This window comes from Scomber scombrus, chromosome 23 (assembly GCF_963691925.1).
Source record: "Scomber scombrus chromosome 23, fScoSco1.1, whole genome shotgun sequence".
NCBI classification, from domain to species: domain Eukaryota; kingdom Metazoa; phylum Chordata; class Actinopteri; order Scombriformes; family Scombridae; genus Scomber; species Scomber scombrus.
In genome coordinates, this window is record NC_084992.1 from 19,150,861 (window position 1) to 19,174,171 (window position 23,311).

The 23,311-nt window shown below is 39.0% G+C and overlaps 2 protein-coding genes across 2 annotated transcripts in view; both read left to right on the forward strand.

Moving 5' to 3' along the window:
* Positions 1-5,742, forward strand: part of fcer1g (Fc epsilon receptor IgFc epsilon receptor Ig) — a 7,106-nt gene extending 1,364 nt beyond the window's left edge. Inside the window, exons 2-5 of the mRNA XM_062444772.1 lie at positions 3,318-3,409; positions 3,954-3,998; positions 5,170-5,193; positions 5,333-5,742. Coding sequence (XP_062300756.1) covers positions 3,318-3,409; positions 3,954-3,998; positions 5,170-5,193; positions 5,333-5,386 — 215 coding nt within the window. The 3' untranslated portion in view covers positions 5,387-5,742. The remainder of the gene's footprint in view (positions 1-3,317; positions 3,410-3,953; positions 3,999-5,169; positions 5,194-5,332) is intronic.
* Positions 5,743-8,621: 2,879 nt separating this feature from the next.
* Positions 8,622-22,582, forward strand: nectin4a (nectin cell adhesion molecule 4a). Its single transcript, XM_062444509.1, has 11 exons — positions 8,622-8,676; positions 14,357-14,551; positions 15,190-15,357; positions 16,430-16,708; positions 17,174-17,291; positions 19,613-19,767; positions 19,897-20,047; positions 20,377-20,452; positions 20,898-20,960; positions 21,848-22,042; positions 22,190-22,582. The coding sequence occupies exons 1-11, from the start codon at positions 8,622-8,624 to the stop codon at positions 22,580-22,582; spliced, it is 1,848 nt and encodes a 615-aa protein (XP_062300493.1).
* Positions 22,583-23,311: the final 729 nt, after the last annotated feature.

Genomic DNA, 23,311 nt, shown 5'->3' on the forward strand with positions numbered 1-23,311 from the left:
AAAAAACAACGCGCCTTCTACTGCAGTATGTAGAACTGCACATAGACACAGCATACTTCAAATCATCCTGTTTTAATCCTTCTATCATAAATGTGCACTAGTTTAAAAGTGTGATTCATCTATGTATTGGGGGGGGGGCAAAATTGGTGAGAATATATGGAGCCTGGCATGTGGTTTCAAATGCCAGTCCATATTTGTAGCCTCATAGTTTAGAGACACATACAGACATTTTAGTCACATATTAATATCGGACTATTAGTTATTTTAGGTGGCCCACACAGTGCTTGCAGCTTCCTTTTACCGTGTGGTATATGTGAGTTACGGAAACCACAGGAGATGTACATGTAGATAAAGCACCGTATCTCTTTCTGGTTCACAGGCAGAGTAGAATCATCCGGAACACAACATTTTCATTTGGGCCGCCTCTCCATCCGCAACCCACAAGACCAAATTATCCAGCAATATCGGTCAATGTAGATCGTGATAGAAAGAAAGTAGATATTTTCAATATATATATTTTTGCTTTCACTCTGAAAAGAAACATACTTTGGAAGTGGTTCTATGTGTGGAAAACAATCATGTGACTTTATAGAAGTGATTCATTTCCTCAATTTTGTGATGGAATGCAAAGAAAGTGAGGAGGAAGAGAACTGAGAAAATAGGATTTTGTTAGCAGGGGATTTCATCATAGCTATCATGGCTCTTACAAATGCTCTGAGTCAAGTAGAATAGCTAAACTGACTCAAGTGTGATTACATTTAAATTCTTTTAAGATACAAATTCATCTTAATTTATACTCCACCAAATCTATGGTGTCTATCTTTCTATGTCACAGGAATTCTTCCGGTGGTGAATTAATTAAGTTAACCTTAAACCTTAAAAAAGAACTAGGAAATGTTATTAAAATGTAATGAAAGTTAAGAAATCATCATAACAGCTGTCAACAATTCAGTTTTATTATTCTGTCTTTAAAGGATGAATAACGTTACTAATTTATAATGGATTAGCAATGTACCTTTTTTTAAGGCTTTCAAATTGTTCTATTAGTTAAATAAATGATTAAATGTACTATGATTTCCTATCACATTTTCTCTAACACCTTCCATTCATCTTATTTTTTATTCTCAGATATTCCATGACGTTATTTTTCAAATCTAAATAATGGAAATGTAAAGAAGTCCAACCCACAGCTAGACGAGCGCTCAGTATTGCCAGCCATGTGAGGCAGAGCTTTTCTTTTTAGTCGACTGTGGGTTGAACTGCCTTTTCATTTTCTGCACATCTTTATATTCTTTAATTTCAATTTGATCATGTAATGGAATCAGTGAACACTGAGGCAGAACACAATCAATTGCGTGATATGAGAAATATCGCAGGAAGACGGATTCATGTAAACATGAATGTGCATTGAAATTAAAAATACGTAAAATACATATATTAATTAGATTATCATTTGATCATTTGAATGATTGAAATGCCATCGTTTATGATTAATTACAAAATTCATGTTTTGTTTTGTGCAGCAATTATTAACTGATTATAAATAACATCTGCACAAAGAGGACATTTTAAATTAAGGCAACAAATAAAGGGAGAATTAAAAACATACTTGTAAATCAATCCACCCGGAGTAATAGCAAATACATCTTTATTATCATAAATGCGCTGTGAATTAGAATGTACACCCTAAAGGGACATTCTCACAGACTATGTGGTTACTGACCAATTTATTTATATCTATAGAACAATGCGGTCCGTATGTTCAGAAATATCTTTTATGGTGAACACTGTCACATACTTCATTTCCCTGCAATGGTAGAGAGTTGGCTTGTAATTTCTGAAATGTTGTATTCTTCTCTGGAAAAAGTTAAAGACATGCATGTATGTACAGTAAACGCCTTCTGTGGTTGAAGTCGTTGATGTGTGCACAAGACAAGCCAAGGAGTAGACCTTTTTCAAACCTGGATACCAAGATTTAGTAGCTTCAATTCTTCAATTTCAAAGAGAAATGTCAATATAATATAATTTAATATAATACTAATATAACCATTTCCCGTCTAATAAATGGTTCTTACAGTAATCCATAAATTCTGCAATTGTACATGTAAGCTGTTTATAAATGGATTTTAGTTCAAATATCCTACTTCCCTTTTCTAGAAATCTATCACACCAGCTGATAAAATAAAAGTTTCTAGCGTTTTCTCCTCCTCCTCAGAAGGTGCCTCCTCTTCTCTCATAAAAAGACAGCACCCATTGTTAATGTCCCCTGTAACTTTGGCAGGACAATCATAGCTGTGTGATATCCACATAATATTAGGCTTAACATGGATAGTGGTTGACTTGTCCATCTTCTGTTAAACTATGTATTTAACTGGTGTAAAGTTCAACTCTTAGAAATGTTGAGCTTACGAGCTTATGCATTTACAATATGGAGTATTTACAATAATATATAACTATATAAAAGTTGTTCAAAAAACATACTTTAATCAACAATATGAAAACAATCATCAGTAAAAGCTTGTCGACCTCCACATGCAACATAAAGTAAATAAGTATATTTTTGCTTTCAGTATGCCCGAAATACAAGATTCTTCACTGAAATTATAATGAATCCTCACCATATGACTTGTGCAGGCCTATTAACGTACTTATCTAAAATTCACATCAACTCATTTTTTTCACATATGCAGGACATCCGGCCAGTAGTCATTACTAGCCGGATGTCCTGCATATGCGAAAAAAATGAGTCCTGCGCCTGTTGATGAGTGATATGATCAATCAATTTATCTTTAACATGGAAGTGAACATTTATGTAATTACTGACTAATCAGAAATTAGAAATTTCCATTTTTATTTTATTTTTTTTAATTTTTGTAATGTATATCTACAACCTATCACCGTTATGGTGGAAAATGGCAAACCCCTACTGTGCCTCCCTTTAAACCCATAGATAATCCTCCACGGACTGTACAAGTATGAATCATACTACATACAGTTTGTGTTGAACACTTTGGTTTCTTATGTAATGGGTATAGTAGCTGCTTGTTACACAATCTGAAATGTGGACACCGCCTTTACTCAAAAAACTGTTTTGTACATTGCAACAACTCAGCCTTTTATTCACCAAATATGTCCTCTGCTGTCACCCTTAAATCACTAGAAGCAACAGATACATTACAAGATACTAGAGCTGAGACATGATTACCTGAGGTCACACCAGAGTCAAGAATCTGTTATCTACACGGTTTGATAGTTGTCTACATTATCAGCTGCCATTGTGGATTTGCTCCTAACCAAAGGTTCTCCTGTTCCCACAGCGGCTCTTGCAGAGCCTGAGATCTGTTATGTGCTGGATGGCATCCTGTTTTTGTATGGCATCATCCTGACAGCTCTCTACTGTAGAATTAAGGTATGCATGCTACATATACGTCTTGTATGTGATGTGTGATTGTCTATTCTAGACAAACATACATGTTGATTTCATAAATGTATGATAAATTATGGATATATGCATGCATGAAAGCAACTTTTTTAAATGATAACAATGCCCCAGCTGGCAAAAGGTTATACATTATTAATATGGTGTCATCTGCAAAATAAAGCATAGTGCACATGAAAGTGCAGCTAACCGAGCAACTATTTATTGACTACTTAGTCATCAACATCCACTGCTGTACATTGTGTGCATTTGTGAAAAAGAATGAACACGTGTAGTCAGGATGCTGTAGTTGATTCAAATGAAGTTGACAACAGGTTACAACGATATACTGTGTATTTTAATATAAAAGAATATGAGCCAGAGGTTTTTTTGGCGTTTCTTTTGACCAAGAGAATATCCACTTAGTCAGAAGATTAAACTGATGTGATAAATACAGCTACGGATAGATAGTAAAATTATAGTGAGCTTGATATGTTGTTTTTTCAGTTGTCACTCATTGTCATGTCTTCAACAGATCTACAATGCTAGGGAGGCTGCAGCTGGGAACGCAAAGGGCAAGGTAAGAAAGAGCATGTATACAAAGTGTACAGACATGATTAAAATAGACAAATATGTGACATGTAGCCTATAATACGTGCAGAAAAGCACAAATTAGGTTGCACACCACAACACAAACTGGACTTGCAGTTAGCAAACCACAGGTTGAGATCATTTGAAGGCGAAAATAATCTCACTGGTCAGCTAAAACCTCAGTGGAAAAAAACAGATACAGGAAATGTGAAGAATGAAACACGCCATTTGTCATGTCAAACACCTACCACTGGCAGCTCTATGTGAGAAGTTACTAACATAAATGAACCCTTCTCTGAAATGTTTTGATTTCCTGAAACCCTTTAAAGGAAGTGAGAGCTAACCAGTTGCCCCATGACAGACCAATGTAACGCCTGTATAACATATGATTTCTTTCGAGTAACATCGCTTTTTTAATTGGGCTTTGAGACTAGATATGTTTTAACTGAAACATTGAACGTACTGGATATTCAGCAGGCAGGGAGTGGATTACAAAAATCTCTTGCATTATGGGAATTGTAGGATCAATTGTTTTTGGAGCTTAAAACTATTTAAGTCAGTCTCTTGCATGCCCCACAAACTATATAGAGTAATAATAAATGGCAGGAGTATACCTTTAATTCCCAAACGAGAACAACACGATGAAACTTAAAAAAAAAAAAATACACATTAAAAACACAAGTCAACACAAACTTAAAATATTAGATGGAAACATAAATAGTGGATTTAACAATAACCTTCTTGCTCATTTATTTTGTGGTCACTGTATGCATATTTATGGATTTAAAAAGCTAACTTGCAGTGCGCACAGAAGAGTGTGTGAGTTAACTGTTTTACTGTGTTGCTTTTTTTTTTTTATTATTTCCTATATCACTAGCCACAAACAGTGCATAGCCCAACCCACTGTGAAACACATACACACACGTGCACATGCACACTCTACAGTTCACAGATCTCACGTATTGCTTTCTGGTTTGCAAAAGTTTTCATAGAGTCTGACTTTATATTTCCCTTTTACAGTGTCAAAAATACATTCACAGAAGCTTACAAACATTTAACAAGAAAAATGAAGAAGTTGTCTTTTTCATCAGATCTTGTCACAATGTGTGTTTTCTCACAATTACATTGTATCTAATATGGTTGTTTTCTTCCCCTGACAGAATGTTGAAGAGGGCATCTATACGGTGAGTTTTTACACCATGAATGATGCAAAGGAGATAAAGGGCAGCTGATTGTATACATGTTAAATAATCATTATTATTCTTAGTCAATTACAGCTTTCACAGTATTACTCATTGAATTTCTAATGTGTTTTCCTCCCAGGGTTTGACTCCTCGTGCCCAGGACACATATGAGACAATTGGCATGAAGAAGTGACATGATGGAGGAAACTTCAAAAACAGACCTTTCCCTCTGAATACCTTTATGTTTTTATTTAAATATTGCATATCTTAACCTGCCTAGATTAGGAGAGAATGTAAGATGTTGTGCACCAGTGTTCATTTCTCTTTTGCTTTTGTAGAGGTTGTGGGAAGTTAAGAATGATGAGACAGAAAATAGAGAAGCTGAGTCCAAAACAGGGACATTATCAGAAAAGCTCTGTCCTTGTTGTATAACATATTTTTACTGCTTTGTTGCCTGTATGTAATTTTTGTTCAAGCATATTTTGATCATTACAATCCTTCAGATATATTTTCTACTGTACTTATGAATAAAAAGATAAATGCTGTGTTTTTGATGTTTATCTTTGTTGCTGTGTTTAACACGCAGCTGATTTCTGTACCAACATATCAAACTGGTCCTCATCTCCTGCAACACTCTGTCCATCTCACTTTCTCTTTCAGATCATCTGACAGATATCAGTCCGTTTACATATGAATGTGTGAATGAGAGGTCCACAAAGCTGATGGTGTTGTTTTTGGCAGCTAAATTAGCTCTTCAGCTATCATGAACTAATTGTAAGATGAAGTTAAAGCCTGCAGGTTAAATAAAAATGTAATATGCTCACTTTAATAAAGCCTGAGCAGTTTTCTTACACACCACAAGATGGCATGATGGTGTCCGTGGTTCTTACCTGTCCTTGAGTACATAAGGCGGTGGAAGATGTATCCTTTGCTTCAGGTATCAGTACAGCAATGTAAAAATACTACATAAAAGTAGCAGTCCTGAATGAAAATAGTATTACAGTATCAACTTAATGTAGTTAAAGTATTGTAATAAAAGTAGTGGTTTGATTCCTCTGACTGATATATTATTATATATGACATCATTAGATTATTAATAGTGAAGTATCAGTGTTAGAGCAGCATGTTACTGTTGTAGCTACTGGAGATGGAGCTAGTTGAGAGGTCAGGAGAGGAAAGAGTAAGTAAAAGCTGTCAAATATATGAAGTGGAGTAGAAAGTACAATATTTCCCTCTGAAATGTAGTGAATAGTGGATTTATGAAGTGGAAATAGAAGTAAAATGGGAATATTCAAGTAAATTAGGCTATGTACATCAAAATTGTACTTAGGTTCAGTACTTTAGAAAATGTACTCATCAGTGACGGAGCTGCATCAGCATTGAGTGTTGAAGCTGGAGTTCCACAAGCTGCAGTCCTCAGTCCACTTCTTTTTCTCTTCTATATTTTTGTCATGTACTACCCCCAACCCACCATAGGACATGTCTCACAATCTGCTAATGACCTCCGTTACTGGATTCCCTCCAAACAACAAAACTACAGTAGAAACCTGATCTAATATGTGGAGAATTAAACTCAACCCCACCAAAACTCAGCTCATCCTATTCAAATTATAAACCATCCAAACCAAGGCAGTAAACATAGAATACAGACTCCTGTTGTACATTAGCATCCATTACATCCACACATTATCCAATAAAGAAACATCATACTCACATTGAAATACATACACAGAGCAATCCACATTCCAGCACTGACGCGGTTAATCCAAGAAGCACAATGGTACACCGGAACACCCCTTTTCCATAATCCTGCAAAACAAACCACCATAATTATCAAAACTCTGCCACTGACTGTACACCCATGATTTCATTTAACTTTAACCTATCTTATTCCACTCCACACACCTCACATATCAAATGCATCATTTCTACACACATACCTTACGCAGTTCTGTTAACTTTTTTTCAGTTCTGTTTATTCATCATTTTTTTCTTTTACCAAAAAAATCATCAAAGCCTTGGTCCCATGCTGCCAAACTGGTTCCTCCCCACCATGGCTCCAAACTGAATTCATTTGTTTATGAACAGTAAAAGGCACAAGCCCATAGCTATCTACCAGGTTCATGAACTAACCCTAAATGTACTAATTTACTGTATATACACACTTCTCACTCCCAGCAGGGAGAGCCTAAAAGCAATGAAGGAAATGATTCAGAGTGCTGTAAAGTTACTTTGCATATGAATTTGCCTGTAGGAAGAACAGAGCTGCTACACATACTGTACACACTCACACAATACCTTAATTAAATGTTTAACATGCTTATTTATTAACTTAGTCTCTCTTTGAATTGCAGTGGTAAATTAGGGCAACCGTGTCTCTTAGTTTAGATATTAGGAAGTGATAAAATCCTTAGCCAGCATACATATAAATAACCAAAGAAGTAGTTTGTGACATGCATAACACAGAGTTTGTAGCTCATAAAGATTGATATCACTCACATTTAAGCCAAGATCAGACCTGACAGAGGAAAACCTGTTTAGCATGTAAACAATAAAGGAGAAAAATACTGTATTGTGATCATGTGGGGACAAATGATACTGGAGGGAAAAAGACTAGTAGACTAAGTATTCTCTTTTCTGAACAACAAGTGGACAGATTGGTTTATTCCTGTGGTTTGCATTGTAAAGATCTTCATAGGGATCCTGTAAAAGCACAATAGTGTTTATGTTGATTTGTGTTCGGCCCTTTGCAATTAAAGGATTAATTACTTTTTAACCCACGGGACGCTTTTGTTATATTCAGCCTGCGTCATTGAAACTGGCTCTCCGTGACTATACTTTTCACCTGCCTCTCCTGCGAGCAGAGCAAGTAAAGACGAGAAAATAACTGTCATATTGCCTCAGCCAAACCGGATAGGTGACTTTTGACTGTGTGTTTGTGTGTGGGAAGAGGCGTGTGTGTGTTGGAGAGAGAGAGAGAGAGAGAGAGAGAGAGAGAGAGAGAGAGAGAGAGAGAGAGAGAGAGAGAGAGAGAGAGAGAGAGAGAGAGAGAGAGAGGTGTAGCGCAAACAGGTGTATCCCAAACAGGTAAAGCTGCGCCTTCTTTTTGTCTAAAGGGCAAGCATTATGGCGTGTGCTTGACAAACCTACACGAAACCAAACAGAAGGGATTTATACTTTTCACAAGACTGCCTTTATACAGCTACAACAAACACCTTTTTTCCTCATTTCTTTTTTTTCTTTTTTTTCTTTACCTGGGACTGGACTTAAAAAATCATCAAGGATGATCTGGCAGCATGAGGCATGAGTCTGCTCCAGTGCTATATGCACGCCTGTCTTTCAGGATACTATTACCTGGACTGATGAGCTTTATTCCAGCACTGAAATTGTCCCAACTTGTGTACAGTTAATATTAACTGCCGGGGAGAATGACATCTCTGCTGAACAGACTCTCTCTGTGTCTCTGTATCCTCCAGATATTTGGTAAGAAGCCTTTTAATTGGAGTCTGTCTAAAGTGATATGTAACATATTGATGGTATTCTTTTTCTACTGTATGTCTACAGTATGCTTGTGTTTTATCTGTATCTCTGTCTTGTCTCCTGTCAGAATCTTACATGATATTCCTTCAGGGCCTTATGTGCAGTACTTAACAGTTAGTAGAGTGAGTTTACTGTAGGCTATTCTATGTGTATCTCTTATAATATTCCTGTAATACTCATGTTCTGTCTAGCAGGCCTTCTCTTATTACACCATTGCGACACACTGAATGTGTGTGTGGTAATTTAGAAGCGTTATACTGAGTAGAATTAGGTATTAACCATGTGCTACAAAAAGATTTTTGATGTTCCTCATTATCAAAGCTGTACAATAGCTGGCCTGCATTATCTCATCCATATTTAGAAGCCAAGCTCTGTACACTCTGGGCAGCTAGCCAGCTTTTCTGATTGATAGACTTAACTGGGGGAAAAAAACAAAAAACTCCACTTGTGGCGCTGCCTGATATTTCAGGAGAAACAGGTTGCTGTCAATCAATCCCGCTCCCTCTGTCTATTATGAGTTACTGCATGGACCCTCCTAGAGTGTGTGTGTGTGTGTGTGTGTGTTCGTGTGTGGACTAAGTCTGTAACAGCAGCCTGTAAAAGTCTGCTTCCTAACGTGTTCCTACTGTATCCATATAATATCATATATAATATAATGCATTATAACACATTAAACAGTGGATAAGCCTTTTAATTACTGATTTGGTGAAGTCAGGACAGGAATGTATTTGCCAAAATCAAATATTACACAATATAATAATACACAACGATAGATAACAGTGTGGCATAAAAAGCTCTTCAATCCCACACATAAAGGCAGGATAGGCTGAGTGTTATTCCAGTAATGCAGCACAGGCAGATTCCACAGTTGGCTTAAACCCCAGAGTGACAAACACACACACACACACACACACACACACACACACACACACACACACACACACACACACACACACACACACACACACACACACACACACCTGTCTATGAAGTACACTCATCAGGTGTGATGGTAAATGTATGAATCACATCCTACGCATTGACCTATCCGAACAGATTCTCCCACTTTGGGTATTGAATCAACTCCTGTAAGAGTTTCTCAGTATGAGACACACTCTCACAAGCTCAAAAACAGAACTGATGAAATTGTTCCACACAAAGCTACCTTCCCCCTGAAGACCATTTAGAACAAGTTACGTTGGCTGTTGAAGAATATCTGATAATGTTTCTCAGGTGACGGACAGTGTCAGGAGTTTTACGTCCTGCTCACACACACATTCAACAGTGATCTTCAGAAGAATGTAAAGGCCATGATGATGGTACCAAAAGGAAACTACTATCCAAATATTTTTTCAAGTTCATTCAGCAGCATGGCTCTAGGGATAACAATGTTATCTGTCAGTTGGTCCACCACTTTGGTCCAGACTGCATCTCAGCTATTGCATCAATTGCCATGAAATGTTGTACCTTAGTTCATTGTCCCCAGAGGATGAATCCCACTGACTTTGGTGATTCCGTGGCTTTTTCTCCAGCACCAGATGCAGGTCAAAGCATTTTGTACACACATTCATGGTTCTCATATGGTATCCTAATGACTTTGCTGTATCCTTCACTTTTACTCTTGAACCACAATGAAATGGACATTGGCTTTGAGTCAAACTATTGAATGGATATCCATAACATTCAAGTATGCCTGAGGATGAATTGTAATAACTTTTAAGTAATTGCTTACATTTTCATCTAGGACCATTAGCAGGTCAAAATTTAAATTTGTCCAATACTTTTGTATATGCCCAAATACCTGCAACCTGCAAAACGAATGATATTCCATTGGTTGTACTTTGTGTTTAGTGCTAATTAGCAAATGATAGCATGCTGTCATGGTCACAGGTTGTCATTTTGATCGGTCAAGAAGGCAGGTCTTTCTTAATATGAGCCAAAAGGGGAAACTGAGAGAGTAGAGGAAGTAGCGTGCAGTGTTGCTAATGATAATGTGACATGTTTTGATGATTTTTGTTGTGGCAGTGAGGACAATGAATGATAACCCTCGTTTCGTATTTTAGCTTGATTTCTGTCTGCCTCTATTTGTTCAACTAAATGAAGTGTAACCAATGCCTAGCTTACTTAACACACTTAACCAACATGGTAAATATTATACCTGTTAAATAACATGCTGAAATTAGCACTTATGCTCAAGCAATGCCACCGGTGCCTACAGCCTGTCAGCGTGACTGCGCCCTGTCCTGTTTGCATGTAAAGATCCTGCCATTAATCCCTGCAGCTGTTTTGATACTGCCAATACAAATTCTGTATATTAACAAGTCAAAACGAGCTGTTCATTATTCAATACTGAAACTGAAAATGTAGACTTGTGAAACTAGATAGAATTACAGTCTATAACACAATAGCTTTATTGTCTACAGCAGCAAAGAGCAGATTAGTGAAAGCATTAATAAATGCTTCAAAATGTTTGCAGATCATTTTAAGGGACACCTAGTGAAAAGCCTGGCCATATGTATCCACTGACACTAGGAGGTAGCCTATAATTTGCTATTTCACTAAGATATACATATGCTCTGTAGTGTTGTGAGCTGATATGTTGTTAATGTTTTGCAATAATCACTTTGATGACATTGGTGTTCCATGTAAGCTGCTTTTCTTCAGTCTTAACTGGGTCATCATCACTATCAGTAAAGCATACCACTGAGAGTAAATCAATCACCATCAACACAAGCCCGATGCCAAGTCAAGCAATGAAACAATAGACTGACAATGAGTCACCTGTCTTTCACATGTATTTAAATTAGCAGGACTTTCACAAAACATAATTCCGTGACTCTAATGCTGACAGATTTAACACACTGCAAACTCATATTTAACTGTTAAATGCAAATTAAATGCAAATTGCAGGACTCGCCATATCGTGACTGTGTGTTCCTCAAGTGTCTGTGTGTACTTAAGGAGTTTGCTGTAGGTCTTCAAGAGACAGGCCGTCTAGTTAAAACAGATTAGCTAATTTGATCTGTAAATAGACAGGAAGAAGGAAATGAGCTAGTGAAACGAGAGACATTCGTGCAAGCGTTGGCTGTTTGTGGTTCACAGCGCTGCACGATGAAACACAATAGTCAGTGTGTGCATTTTATGTCCCACTTGTCTCCCTCTGTCCAGACACTATGTGGTAACCCTCTGTGAATTTGCTTTGAAAGATTATCTCGAGCAACTAGTCAAGCAACATATCTTCACTCCTCTGATATACAACCTGTCCTCCTTCTCCACTCCTCTTTTTGTCTCCACTGTTTGTGGACTCCTTGAAGACCTTATGCACTCCTCTTACCTTGAATTCCAATCAAAGAAGTTTGATAATCTATTTTTAGCATGCTATCGTATTAAAACACTTGAATACTTTAGCTCATGAAAACATATGACTACTTAAACTTTGGTCCAGTCATAAACATTAAGAAATGTTAAATGCTTAATGCTATAAAAGGAAAAGTCCATTAAATGTGAAGCTACAGCCAGCAGACGGTTAGCTTAGCTTAGCATAAAGAATGAAAACAGGGAAACGGCTAGCCTGACTCTCTGTACCTGACCGTGAAATAGTCCTGCACATAATCCCTTGAAAAACTTCAACTTGTTATTTTTACACTTTACACTTTGTATGGGTTAAATAAACAAGATAAAACTAGTTGTTTACTGAGCTTTAGGGGTTTCATGACTTCACACACAGCCATTCTAGCTGTTTCCTCCTATTGAGAGTGTTTATGCTAAGCTAAGATAACCGTCTCCTGGCTGTAACAAACAGAGCACAGTTTTAGTCTTCTAATCTAATTATCAGTGAAAAAGAAAGTATGTGGAACTTAGCTGCCTTTCAAAATGTCTTTAAAATCTACCATATTTTTAATAATTGATTATTCTCTCCATTATAAATGAAATGACAGCAGCCAACCACTTGGTTCACGATAAGATCTACTGACATATTCGACCCTATTTTAACGATCTATAGTGCATGGTGTGAAGCGCATGGCGCAAGTGCATGTAGGGCGTGTCCAAATCCACTTTTGCTATTTTAACATCGGAAAAATGATCAATGGTTCAAAAGGGTTGGACTTAAGTCCCCTCATTAATCATAGGTGTGTTTTGGGTGTAACACGCTGCAAACCAATCAAAGTGTCATGTCCCATTCTCTTTTAAAGCAAGGAGCACTGTCACTTTGGTGGATTGCTATTATAACAACGCATTTGCCAATCAATGTGTTTCAATAATAAAACATGAGTTACTTTTGCTGAAAAGAAAGTTGGCTAATGAGCTGCTAACCCATTCAATTCATAAAAAGGAAGACTAGGGAGTTATAACTGACCAGTCTGATGAGTGTAGAGGTGTGTGTGGTTATACTGTAGCAGCCTGGTGTCATCAGCTGATTGAATAAACAGTGAACAGCTGTGCGTAATGGCACTGTAGCATCTCAGAGGCTGCACATTTATCAACGTATCAGTCCTGCTGCCGTCAGATGCTGCTAGGATTTAATGAACTGGAGGAGAAACTTCTCACACAATATAAACAGCTGTTGATAACAGACACTGTAATAATCACCCACATTCATTAACAGATCAATACAGATGTTTTAACCACAGATGTTCAGATGCTTTTCTTGTTGATAAAATCACTAAGAGTGTCCTCCAGAAGCAGAAGTGGTTCTGAGACGCATTTTCCACAAAAACACCCACAACTTGCTTTGTGCTGCATATTTCCACGTCTCCTCTCGTCAGTTCGTGGCGCATGCAGCTGCACATCCCAAAAGTAACAGTGACATACGCGCCATTAACTGGTTTTGGTTGGTCAATAGCGCAATCACTTTCTTCTGCCTCAAAATAGCAATGCACCAACAATGCGACTGACCACTCCTCATTTTCAGATAAACACATGCATTGCGCCTGGAGCTACTGTGTGCCGGGACATAAGATAAGGCCCATTGTGTTAATGTAACACCATTGATGTTTTGAGAAATTATTGGAAGAAATAACCTCACTGGTTGTCACCAGTTGTCCTACATAATTGTGTATTATTCAGAGCACATGTTAGCTAATTGATGATGAAGTAGAAGTTTGGACAAAAATGGTGGTGACTTCTTTTTTTTATTCCTTCTGCCTAGTTTGCTTAGCAACAGACACGCAGCCTATGGCTATAGTTTGAACTTGACGGGTCAGGAAAGACATGTAAGGTTAGACCGCATTCTTCAGTGGCAAGTGCACAATCCTACTAGCTACATCCTCTTTTTGCCCTTGTCTTTTTTTAAGGTGGCAAATTAGCAAGGACTTAAGAGCTGTGGAGCTTTTTGGTTACAAAAATGTGTAAATTAACAAATGAGATGATTTGAGCTGCTCTTCCTTCTAAGTGTCTTCTGTTCAGGTTATAGGTCAGAGGTCATTGTCTACAAGGCTACAGACCAGCAGCCCTAGAGCAGATAGGGATCTAGTGTAGCGCTATGTAACGCTGGGCTGCAGAATGACACATAATTCATCCTTCAACCAGCCAATTTTGTAATCCCTTGGTGTATCTCAGGCTCTGTCACTCTATACTGTATCTCTTACATCTCTTAATCTATCTGCCCTTTCTTCTCTTTTAGTTACAGTGATACAGGGAGACTCAGAGGATCTCGCTCCATTGGAAACTCAAGTGGAATCCCTACTCTCCATGGCAGAGGAGGAGACCACCTTGCCATGTAACTACCAGCCAGACAAAGATAATGTGGTGGTGCAGGTCACCTGGTATAAGGAGGCTGATCAGATCATCACTGCACACCATACTAATGGACAAACTGGTAAGTTTGCACAGTGACCTTGCTTTAGAATTCTACAGCCTCTGCCACATGCTAAAAAAATCTCTTCAAAAATATGTTCACACTGCATACTAAGAGATGTCCCCTTAATCATAGCACTCACTCTTCCATGCTCATTCCACTGAATAACTTTCTACTGGTTTGACAAGTTGATTCGTCAGTTTTGGTTATTCAAATTTGACAAGTGTTGGAGGGTAACCCTATCCCTTCTCCACTCATAGAACTAATAGAGCTCTGAGGCAAGTGTTCACAACTATCTAAAAGTATTAAATGAACTGTTGACAGTTAGAAACACTGATTATTTCCGATCAGTGCACTTGTTATGTTGGGTGTCTTGTAATTTGTGATGATTTAGGAATTGAGGCTTACACCCATTGTGAGTATGAAACATGCTGGATATGACCAGGAGCTAAATGTCCAGAATGCAAATACAGTGTCAGACAAGAAGGCACGCATGTATACGGAACTGAAAGTGACAAAAAAAACCCTTAAGGTCTGTTTTGAACTTGCTGGACTTAATGTTTTATGTCACATCCTTCCTCACTCGCTCCTTTAACTCCCTCCCTTCCTTGTTAACTCTGTATCTCTTCCCCTTTATTTCTTCCCCCTTCTGCCTGCAGCGTTTGGGTCATGGTCTCGACGTGTGCGCTTCAAAAGCAGCGACCCCACCATAGACGCGTCTCTGGTCATCATGAACACAGAGCTCACTGATGAGGGGAAATACACCTGCCACATCAGCACCTTCCCCTCCGGCAACTTTGACAGAGAGATGTCACTCACTGTGTGGAGTGAGTACTTCCCTCGATGAAGTTTGTTATTACAACAACAAAGTGGATATAAGTTGTACTGATAGTAACTGTAAGTCACAAAGTGAATCAGGATGACTGTCATCAGGCTGTGTATTCATCCAAATGTCACAACTTGATTCACCTACTGAGGCGTAATGACTAATAATGTAGTAACTCATAATAACAACAACAAACTGCCTCATCACATTTAACCATATCACGCACATATGTGTAATATTTGTTGTGCTCCTCATAAGGTAATAACCACCAGCATCGGAAACACGTGATGTTATATTATCAAGGAATCCATTACCATAATTCCTACTAATTCCTATTCATTTCATTCGATTTTCAGCCTAGTTAGCTTTATAGAGAGTGTTTGACTATATTTCCCAACATCATTACCCCACAGGCACATTAGTCACCAGTTTGTAACCCGATGCATTTTCAAAACTGGTTCATTATTTAGATTTTCCCTCTGCTTAGACTGTGTATCCAGCTCATAAAAAAAACAACAACAAATAAAAACCTGTGAATTTGCAACACTTTTTAAGCATACTGCTCTCATCCAAATACAATAGGCACAAATGACCTGCGGGCCTGTTTTGACCTGTACTGGTATGCAAAAACTAAGCTACTCGATAGATTTATATTAATATTTGCCAGCCAGATTATATAAAGTAATTAAAGTAGTCCTGAAAACATAGTTTCTAATCTGCTCTTGATGTATTAGTGTTGATGTCCATTAGGCTTTCGTGGGTGTTTTGATCAGATTCAACTGACAGTACTGGCAACTTAAGCAAACAACCCCACAGCTGTCTTCACATTTGAACTGTAATATTAACTCTGATCGGTGCATTGAAATATGTTACATCACCTTTCTCCAACTGAGCCTGAAAAAAAAACACAGATAAAAAAGACAAATGAAGAAATTGAGAAATAACCAAAACTGGTTTAAGTGAGTGTTCATGTGGGACCATGCGTTAAGCAGGTCTTAAAATCTCTTTGTTGATAAGCATTTTAACTTCAGTGTCTCAAGTCTGATTAAACTGTGTTACTATCCTTCCTCCAGCTTCTCCTATCTCCTCCCTGGACCCTTTAATTCTGATTGAGGGACAGTCCTACCGGCAGGCTGCCTCCTGCCGCTCTGTAGCCCGCCCGCCTCCCCGCCTCTCCTGGGACACTGATCTGAACGGCCAGTCCATTAACCGCTCCACTGACACCGGGGCGGTCTCCTCACACTTCTCCCTGCATCCTCTGAGGAGCATGAACGGGAAGAAGCTGGACTGTCTGGTGTGGCATCCGACTTTGTCGGCCCCTCGCAGAATCAGTAACAACCTGGTGGTTCACTGTGAGTGTTCATCAATGTCATCCCAAGCCAATATCACATTATAAAAATCTAAGTTTGAATTGGCCCTCTTGATAAAAAAACTGCATAGTAAGCTACAAGTGTGTAACAGTTTCAACAATGGTGGCACTTACAGAGCTTCACTTCCCATTTCTTTTATTCATTGCCAATATCACTTCAAAGCAGTATTTCTTTACCTTAGAACACTCTCTTTCCTTAAAATGCTCCACTTAAAATCTGAAATAATTTGTAACCCTCTACTTAATTTCTTTTATTAACCATCGAAGAATGATCTTATATTGATCATTCTTCGGTAGTTACAGAATGTAGTCAGGATACTTTGAAACCAAATAAAAGCCTGAATATTCAGCCTTAGCTACATTTCATCCTTTCCTTTTTTCATGAAATGGTAAATAATGCCTCCTTTTCTTCACAAGTCAAACTGATCATTTATTTTTACCTTCCTAGTTCCTCCTCACGCAGAGGTGTCTGGCTACAGCAAAGACTGGCATGTGGGCCTAGAGAACGCTGCCCTGAGGTGTGTGAGTGGAGGAAACCCCAAACCACAGAGTTTCACCTGGATCAGGTACAGTAGGACCCGCCTCCCTCTTTAGCTGTCTGGTACTCGTGTGAGTAACTGTCTGAGGTGTCTGGTCACTAGTTACTTTTAACAAAATAACTTTCATAGTAATTAAACCACCATATTGTTTTTGCCATGAATTGTTTTAATTAGATGTTCAGTGAGGTAATTCTCAGGTGTGAAAGTACCAAATGAGTGAATTCTTTTACTATTAACTATTAACTGAAATAGGGAAGTTTGCTAGTTTCATATTAAGTCATTTTAACATTTCTGTTTACCACATTCACATGTATTTCAAAATGTGTAATCATGAGATTAAATCCTGTGATCTCAAATTGTGACTTGAATGAACCTCCATCTGACTCATTCATTTAAATTTGTTGGAGTACAAGCCTTATTTTTGTGGATTATGCCTCTTTAGAATACAGGTCTTTTTTCTGCTTTGAAAAAAAGTCACTAAGTCTAGCATTCACTTTATCCTCCTGAATCCTCTTTATCCGGAACTGAAAAGTTGAACCAAGTGCAGCAGGGGGGAGGGATCACCTCCCTTGCCACATGACTCAACCAAACAAGCCCTGGCATTGTCACCTCCTGATTCTGCTGCCTCAGTGGAAACTGACAGATTCAAATGTTGCGTGTGTCATTGAACCCACATGTGTGTTTCATTCAAATGCTTAACCTCTTCTGCTTGAGTCAACTGGTATCATCTTAAAGCCATTTCTTTTGACATGTGAATATATGATGAGGGTGTGGTGTGCAGTTTGGATCGAAACACGGCAGCTATGAAAAGTGACTGAAAGAAAATGGATTGGATTATGAGAAGTGTCAGTTAGGCCCCAAGGGAGAAATTCCTCACACATAGATGGATAAAGGTTGACCTAAAATGTAAAAAAAATGAAAGTAAGTTCGATGAGGTTTCTTTCCATGTGGGTTGTTTTTCCCCAGATTATGAATGATATATTACTAAATGTTAGTCACAGAACACACCTTGAGAAAAAGAGTTTTTGTGAGTAATCCAGACGCACGCTATGCATCCAAGGATAGACGCTGATGAAACCGCATGTACACCCACACACACAGACTCCCCCACCCCCTCCACCTTTATGCACCCACACACACACACACAGAACCAAGTTAGAACTCAAACTCTCTTGTTACACTCAACCTCTCCTTACTCATTCATGCATTTCACATGATCATGATGTGCTGCGGCGGCTGAAGCAGCAGCAGCAGCAGCAGCAGCAGCGGACAAACCTGTTGGATTTTAAACCTGTTGGCTTTGTCAATAAAAGGCGGCAGGTGAAGTAATAGCTGGTGTCACAGTGTCATGTTGCGGCTTGCTCTGAGAGCAGACAGATGAGACAGTTTCACACGAAGGAGGGAGGAAAAGGGGGGGATGATGAAGAAAAAAAGAGAAAAAGGGAAAGGGATGAGCAACCAAAGATAAGGAGAGCGGTGGAATAGGGGGGAGCAGGTTGGCAGAGGTGGAAGGGAGGTGTGTGTGGGGGGGGGTGAGCCAAGGGGTAACGAGAGGAGGAAGAGGAAGCAGAATGTGTGGATTGGTGTTAGATGTTATCATGGAGGTGTGTCTTCTGCATATGTAAAAAAAACAAAAACCTCAGTTCCCGTTTCTTGCTGGTGATAGGGGCTGAAAAAAGCATCACTGTTAATGCAACATGTTAACTGTGGTCTATGTGAACAGCACCCACTTGTTTCCGTTCACATGGTCAAGCAATGGGAGAAATACACCATGCATTATGAGTGGCAAAGTGGTTCAAGTCTGTTCAAAGTTCAAACTGATTAATTGAAGAACGCTCAAAACAACAACACGGAGGCAACACCCTGGATTGAGTTGTTCATCCATGTTTCCAAAGCATTTTCACACTGAGTCACACTGCCAGGAAATATATGGTGGCTCCACACAATTAAACGACACTAATGAAATATCGTTGCTACATAGCATAGCATACTGAAACATTTACAGAGAAATAAATTCCCATTTTCCTGTACAGTATAACTCTAAATTCAGCGCCTTTTAAAAAAAATAGTTTGAGTTCATACAGAGGGGTGATGTGTGTTATGTGCATGATTAGTTGTGAAAAAGAAGCAGAAATGTGTGGTTAGTATGAGTGGTCAAAGCACCATGTCTGAATAAAGAAAAGTGCACCACCTACAGAAAAAGAAGGTGAACTACATAGCAGAAATTCAAAATAAAGACATCAGAGTACTAAAAAGTGCAAAAATACTGAATACTGATGTCTTCTTTTTTTTTTTTTTTTTTAAACTAGTAGCTTTTAACTTTGTTTTGTGTTTTGTTCTGTTTGCAGAATGGGTGGAAACTTACCAGAAGGTGTGATCCCTCACCCTAATGGAACATTAGTTTTTGGGCGACCCCTAAGCCTGTCAGACGCAGGCACCTACCAATGTCTGGCGAAGAATGAAGTGGGAACAGGAAAGGCAGAGGTGGAGATTACCGTAGCAGGTAGATGACAGCACTGTCAACATGGCTCACTGAGACTTGTCATGGTTACATACACTGCGAGAATAGACGCATACATCCATCTAATCCTGTCAACTCCCCTATTAACTCTATGCTTTACAGAGTCTGAAGTGAAGGAGTCTGGGAATGAAAACATGCTGATGATCATCATCGGCGCAGCGGCGGGCGGGCTGCTGATCTTGATGCTCATCATCATCATCAGTGTCACTTGCTATCACAAACACAAGAACCAGAAACTGAAGAGGGAGCTGACTGAGAGGAAGTACGCTGAAAATACATGATGTTTAATTAAGATGAGATAAGATGAGATAAAATTTTAATAATCGCTGCGGGGCTGATGGAGCCATGAAGAATGAAACAAATCGCTGTTATTAAGCATATTACAACTGACACATACAACAGAAGAGCGTGTTAAATACAATTAGTAAAGTAAAGCATAAAATTCTTTTAATAAATGACTGTGACTGAGAAAAGGAAACGTGAAAATAGCTAAATAAAAAATGAACAACATGCAGTGTGAAGTACATTAAAGCTTAAAGCAGAACTCATTCAGTTTATTTAGTGATTCAAATGTCTTTCTCTTTTCCACAGGGAGGAAATAACCACTCTCACCAGGCAGGCTTCTTTCAGGAGAGTGAATTCTGTCAGCACAGACGCCAGAGGAGTGGTACTGTCACTGCATTATTCTTTTTCACACTCAACACATCGTCCTATTGCAGCATCATCCTGTGTTTTTCCCCCTGAGTATGCACGACCTGATTCACGCTGCGAGACTCTGGCAGCATTGATCACAATCAGTGGGATGCTGGTCCCATATGTTTCACACTAGGAGAGCGGATCTAAGACCAGCACCTCATTTTAAATTGATAGGGTTGTACTGGCAACAGGGATTTACAGAAATCTTGTTATGTTGAATACCTTATACCGTGCTCTCGTTTCAGTCATAGCTGTGACGCCCAAATGATAATATCTTTGTTTATCTTTCCAAGGAAACAAGTAGATTTGGATTTCACAGTTTTAACCCATCAAAATAAACAGTGTTGCTTAACTTTTTCAGGATTTGACTGTTATCTTGAGCTAATCCAGCCAACTATTTCTTATTTTTATTGCAGCCAGAAGAATACATCCCTCTGAGGGTGGAGGGAACCCTGAGGACCAGCCTGTCGTCCCTTGGGGTCAGTCTACAACTCTATCTAAATCTGCATGCAAGGCCAGGCCTGGGGACTGAGGTTTTACTGTCCAGATGCCAGACGGCTAAGTTCTGAGATTCAACATTTCAAATCTGAATGTAGTGTTTCTCAGATATTGATAATAATAACATGATATTGTTAAAGACCTTTTTTGGGATCTTTTGATTCAGAGGCATTGCTGGTAATCCTCTCTATAGTCACTAACCGTGTTTCAACTGTGGTGGTATGTTTTAACCATGGTGACCTGTTTTAATCTTATATTGCCAACAATTATTAGACTTTAACACCCATATCTTAAACATTTAGGTGACTACTCAAACATCACAAATTGTAACGGCCCTTATGTTAACATTATACTACCAGGAGTGTAACTAAATATTTGGGGACGGACAAGAATCTTGGGTAACACTTTTCATTATTATTTTTTAAATGATTACTTTACACAAACAACATTTCTGGAAAGAACTATGTAAATTGGGTGAAATGATAGGGAAGTTAAACTCAATTTAAACCCTAGTAAATTCTGATTCATTATTTGTTCATATTTGTTAAATCCTATGCTTGTCTATGGACACATTTTTGCATATTCAGCTGACCTGCTTTGCACCAAAAGACTCCATCAGATACACTAGCAATTATTCAGATTTAATTTACTGGAAGTGAACCAATCAAATAGAAGGCCTATAGTATTAATAGTATACAATTACATAGTCCTTTCCAGGTATCTCAGTCTGACTTTGCCAGCTTTAAATAAATATTGTTTTTTCATTCAGCTTATTTTAGGTTAAGGGTGGAAAAAAAGGACAGAATCTATGCACCTAATCCCTGGATCTGTGAATACTACTAATCAGTGTCTTTTCCTGTGCTGACAGGAACAGGCTCTCTGCCGTGACAGCCGATCTACTCTCTCAGGTGGGAGGGGAGGAGGAGGGGGGGGTGCATATGACTATCTGGGCAGACCAGTCCTGTACAACAACTCACGCAGGGGGAGAGAGAGGATTCTGGATAGAGACGAAGAGAACCGGCTCAGAGTGGAAACATATGTGAGAAATAGCGCCATGTCTTTGGTGAGTGTATCTTTGTGCACATGGTTTTTGGACAAGTCAAAGCCTGATTTCACCAAATGTGGAATTGTGGAATGCTTATTAAATTCTGCATACCTTTCTGGTGATGATGATGCAATTAAGAAATGTGTCTGCTTTGATCTTTTGCAGCAGGAAACTCGTCTCCACCCTCCTCTCATGCCATCACCATTCCCGGTGGTACAGTCCATTGAGATCGTTAGGCAGATAAACGGCAGTGCCATTATCCCGTCAGACAGCGGTTCACGGCCAGGAAGTGTTGTAAAGAATCATCAGCACCCTACTGCTAGCAGCACCTACCCGCCAGTAACTGATGATGAGGATGAAGTGGATGAAGGTCTGGGAGGTCCTGCCAGTCAGGAGCATCCTGATGACCAAGGCAGCGAGACCAACAGCTCCCACATCTCCGAGGCTCACAGCTTACGCTATCAACAGACTAATGGCACGCTGAGAGCCAAACCCCGGCCAAACCCCTCTGAACTGAGTGCCCATGCCTCCATTATTCACAAGGCCCAGATAGTTTAGCTGGCAGCTTGAAAACAACACGTGAAACTACAGAACGGACTAGCTCTGGTCTTGGAGGTGCTTCAAATGTAGATAAACAGGCAAAGTTTGGTTACAGCTCAGAAAAACAGTTTGTGGTCAACTGTTAAAAAAAATCTGCACCTCTACTACAATGATGCATCTTCTTTAAAGTGTTGGGAACACGGTGCAATAGAACAATGCCTGTAAAGGAAAGATCTTCTCTAAAGCATCTGCTGGACATTTATGGACTTCTGATTTCTGGCAGATGTTTGGTCATCAACAGTATGATTTGTACTCTGTCAGCTTACTGGCACATACAAAGACGCTATATTTCCAGTGCTGCTCCTATGACATTTAATCAAAGGCAATATTTCTCTGCTCAGCTTTGGCAATACAGTGTCCGTTGCTCTAACCAGATGTAACTAACAGGTGAATGCATGTGGGGGATGTTGAAAGCACTCAAGGGCATACAGTGAGAAATCAGCAAATGCAGGACAAGTAGACAAGTGTGTGGGAACATCTGTAAGGCTGATTGCAACACCTCTGTACTGGGGGTGGATTTTGTTTCGGTGATGTTCAGTGTGTCAGTAACTGTTTGAGTGTTAAGTTCCTTACACACACGGTTTGGGATCAGATCCAAACCATAGGGCAGTTCCTCTGTTGCCACACCTGCAACATGCATACCTCCATACTGTGCCTCAAGCACTGAGACAGTTTTCAGCTAAAATC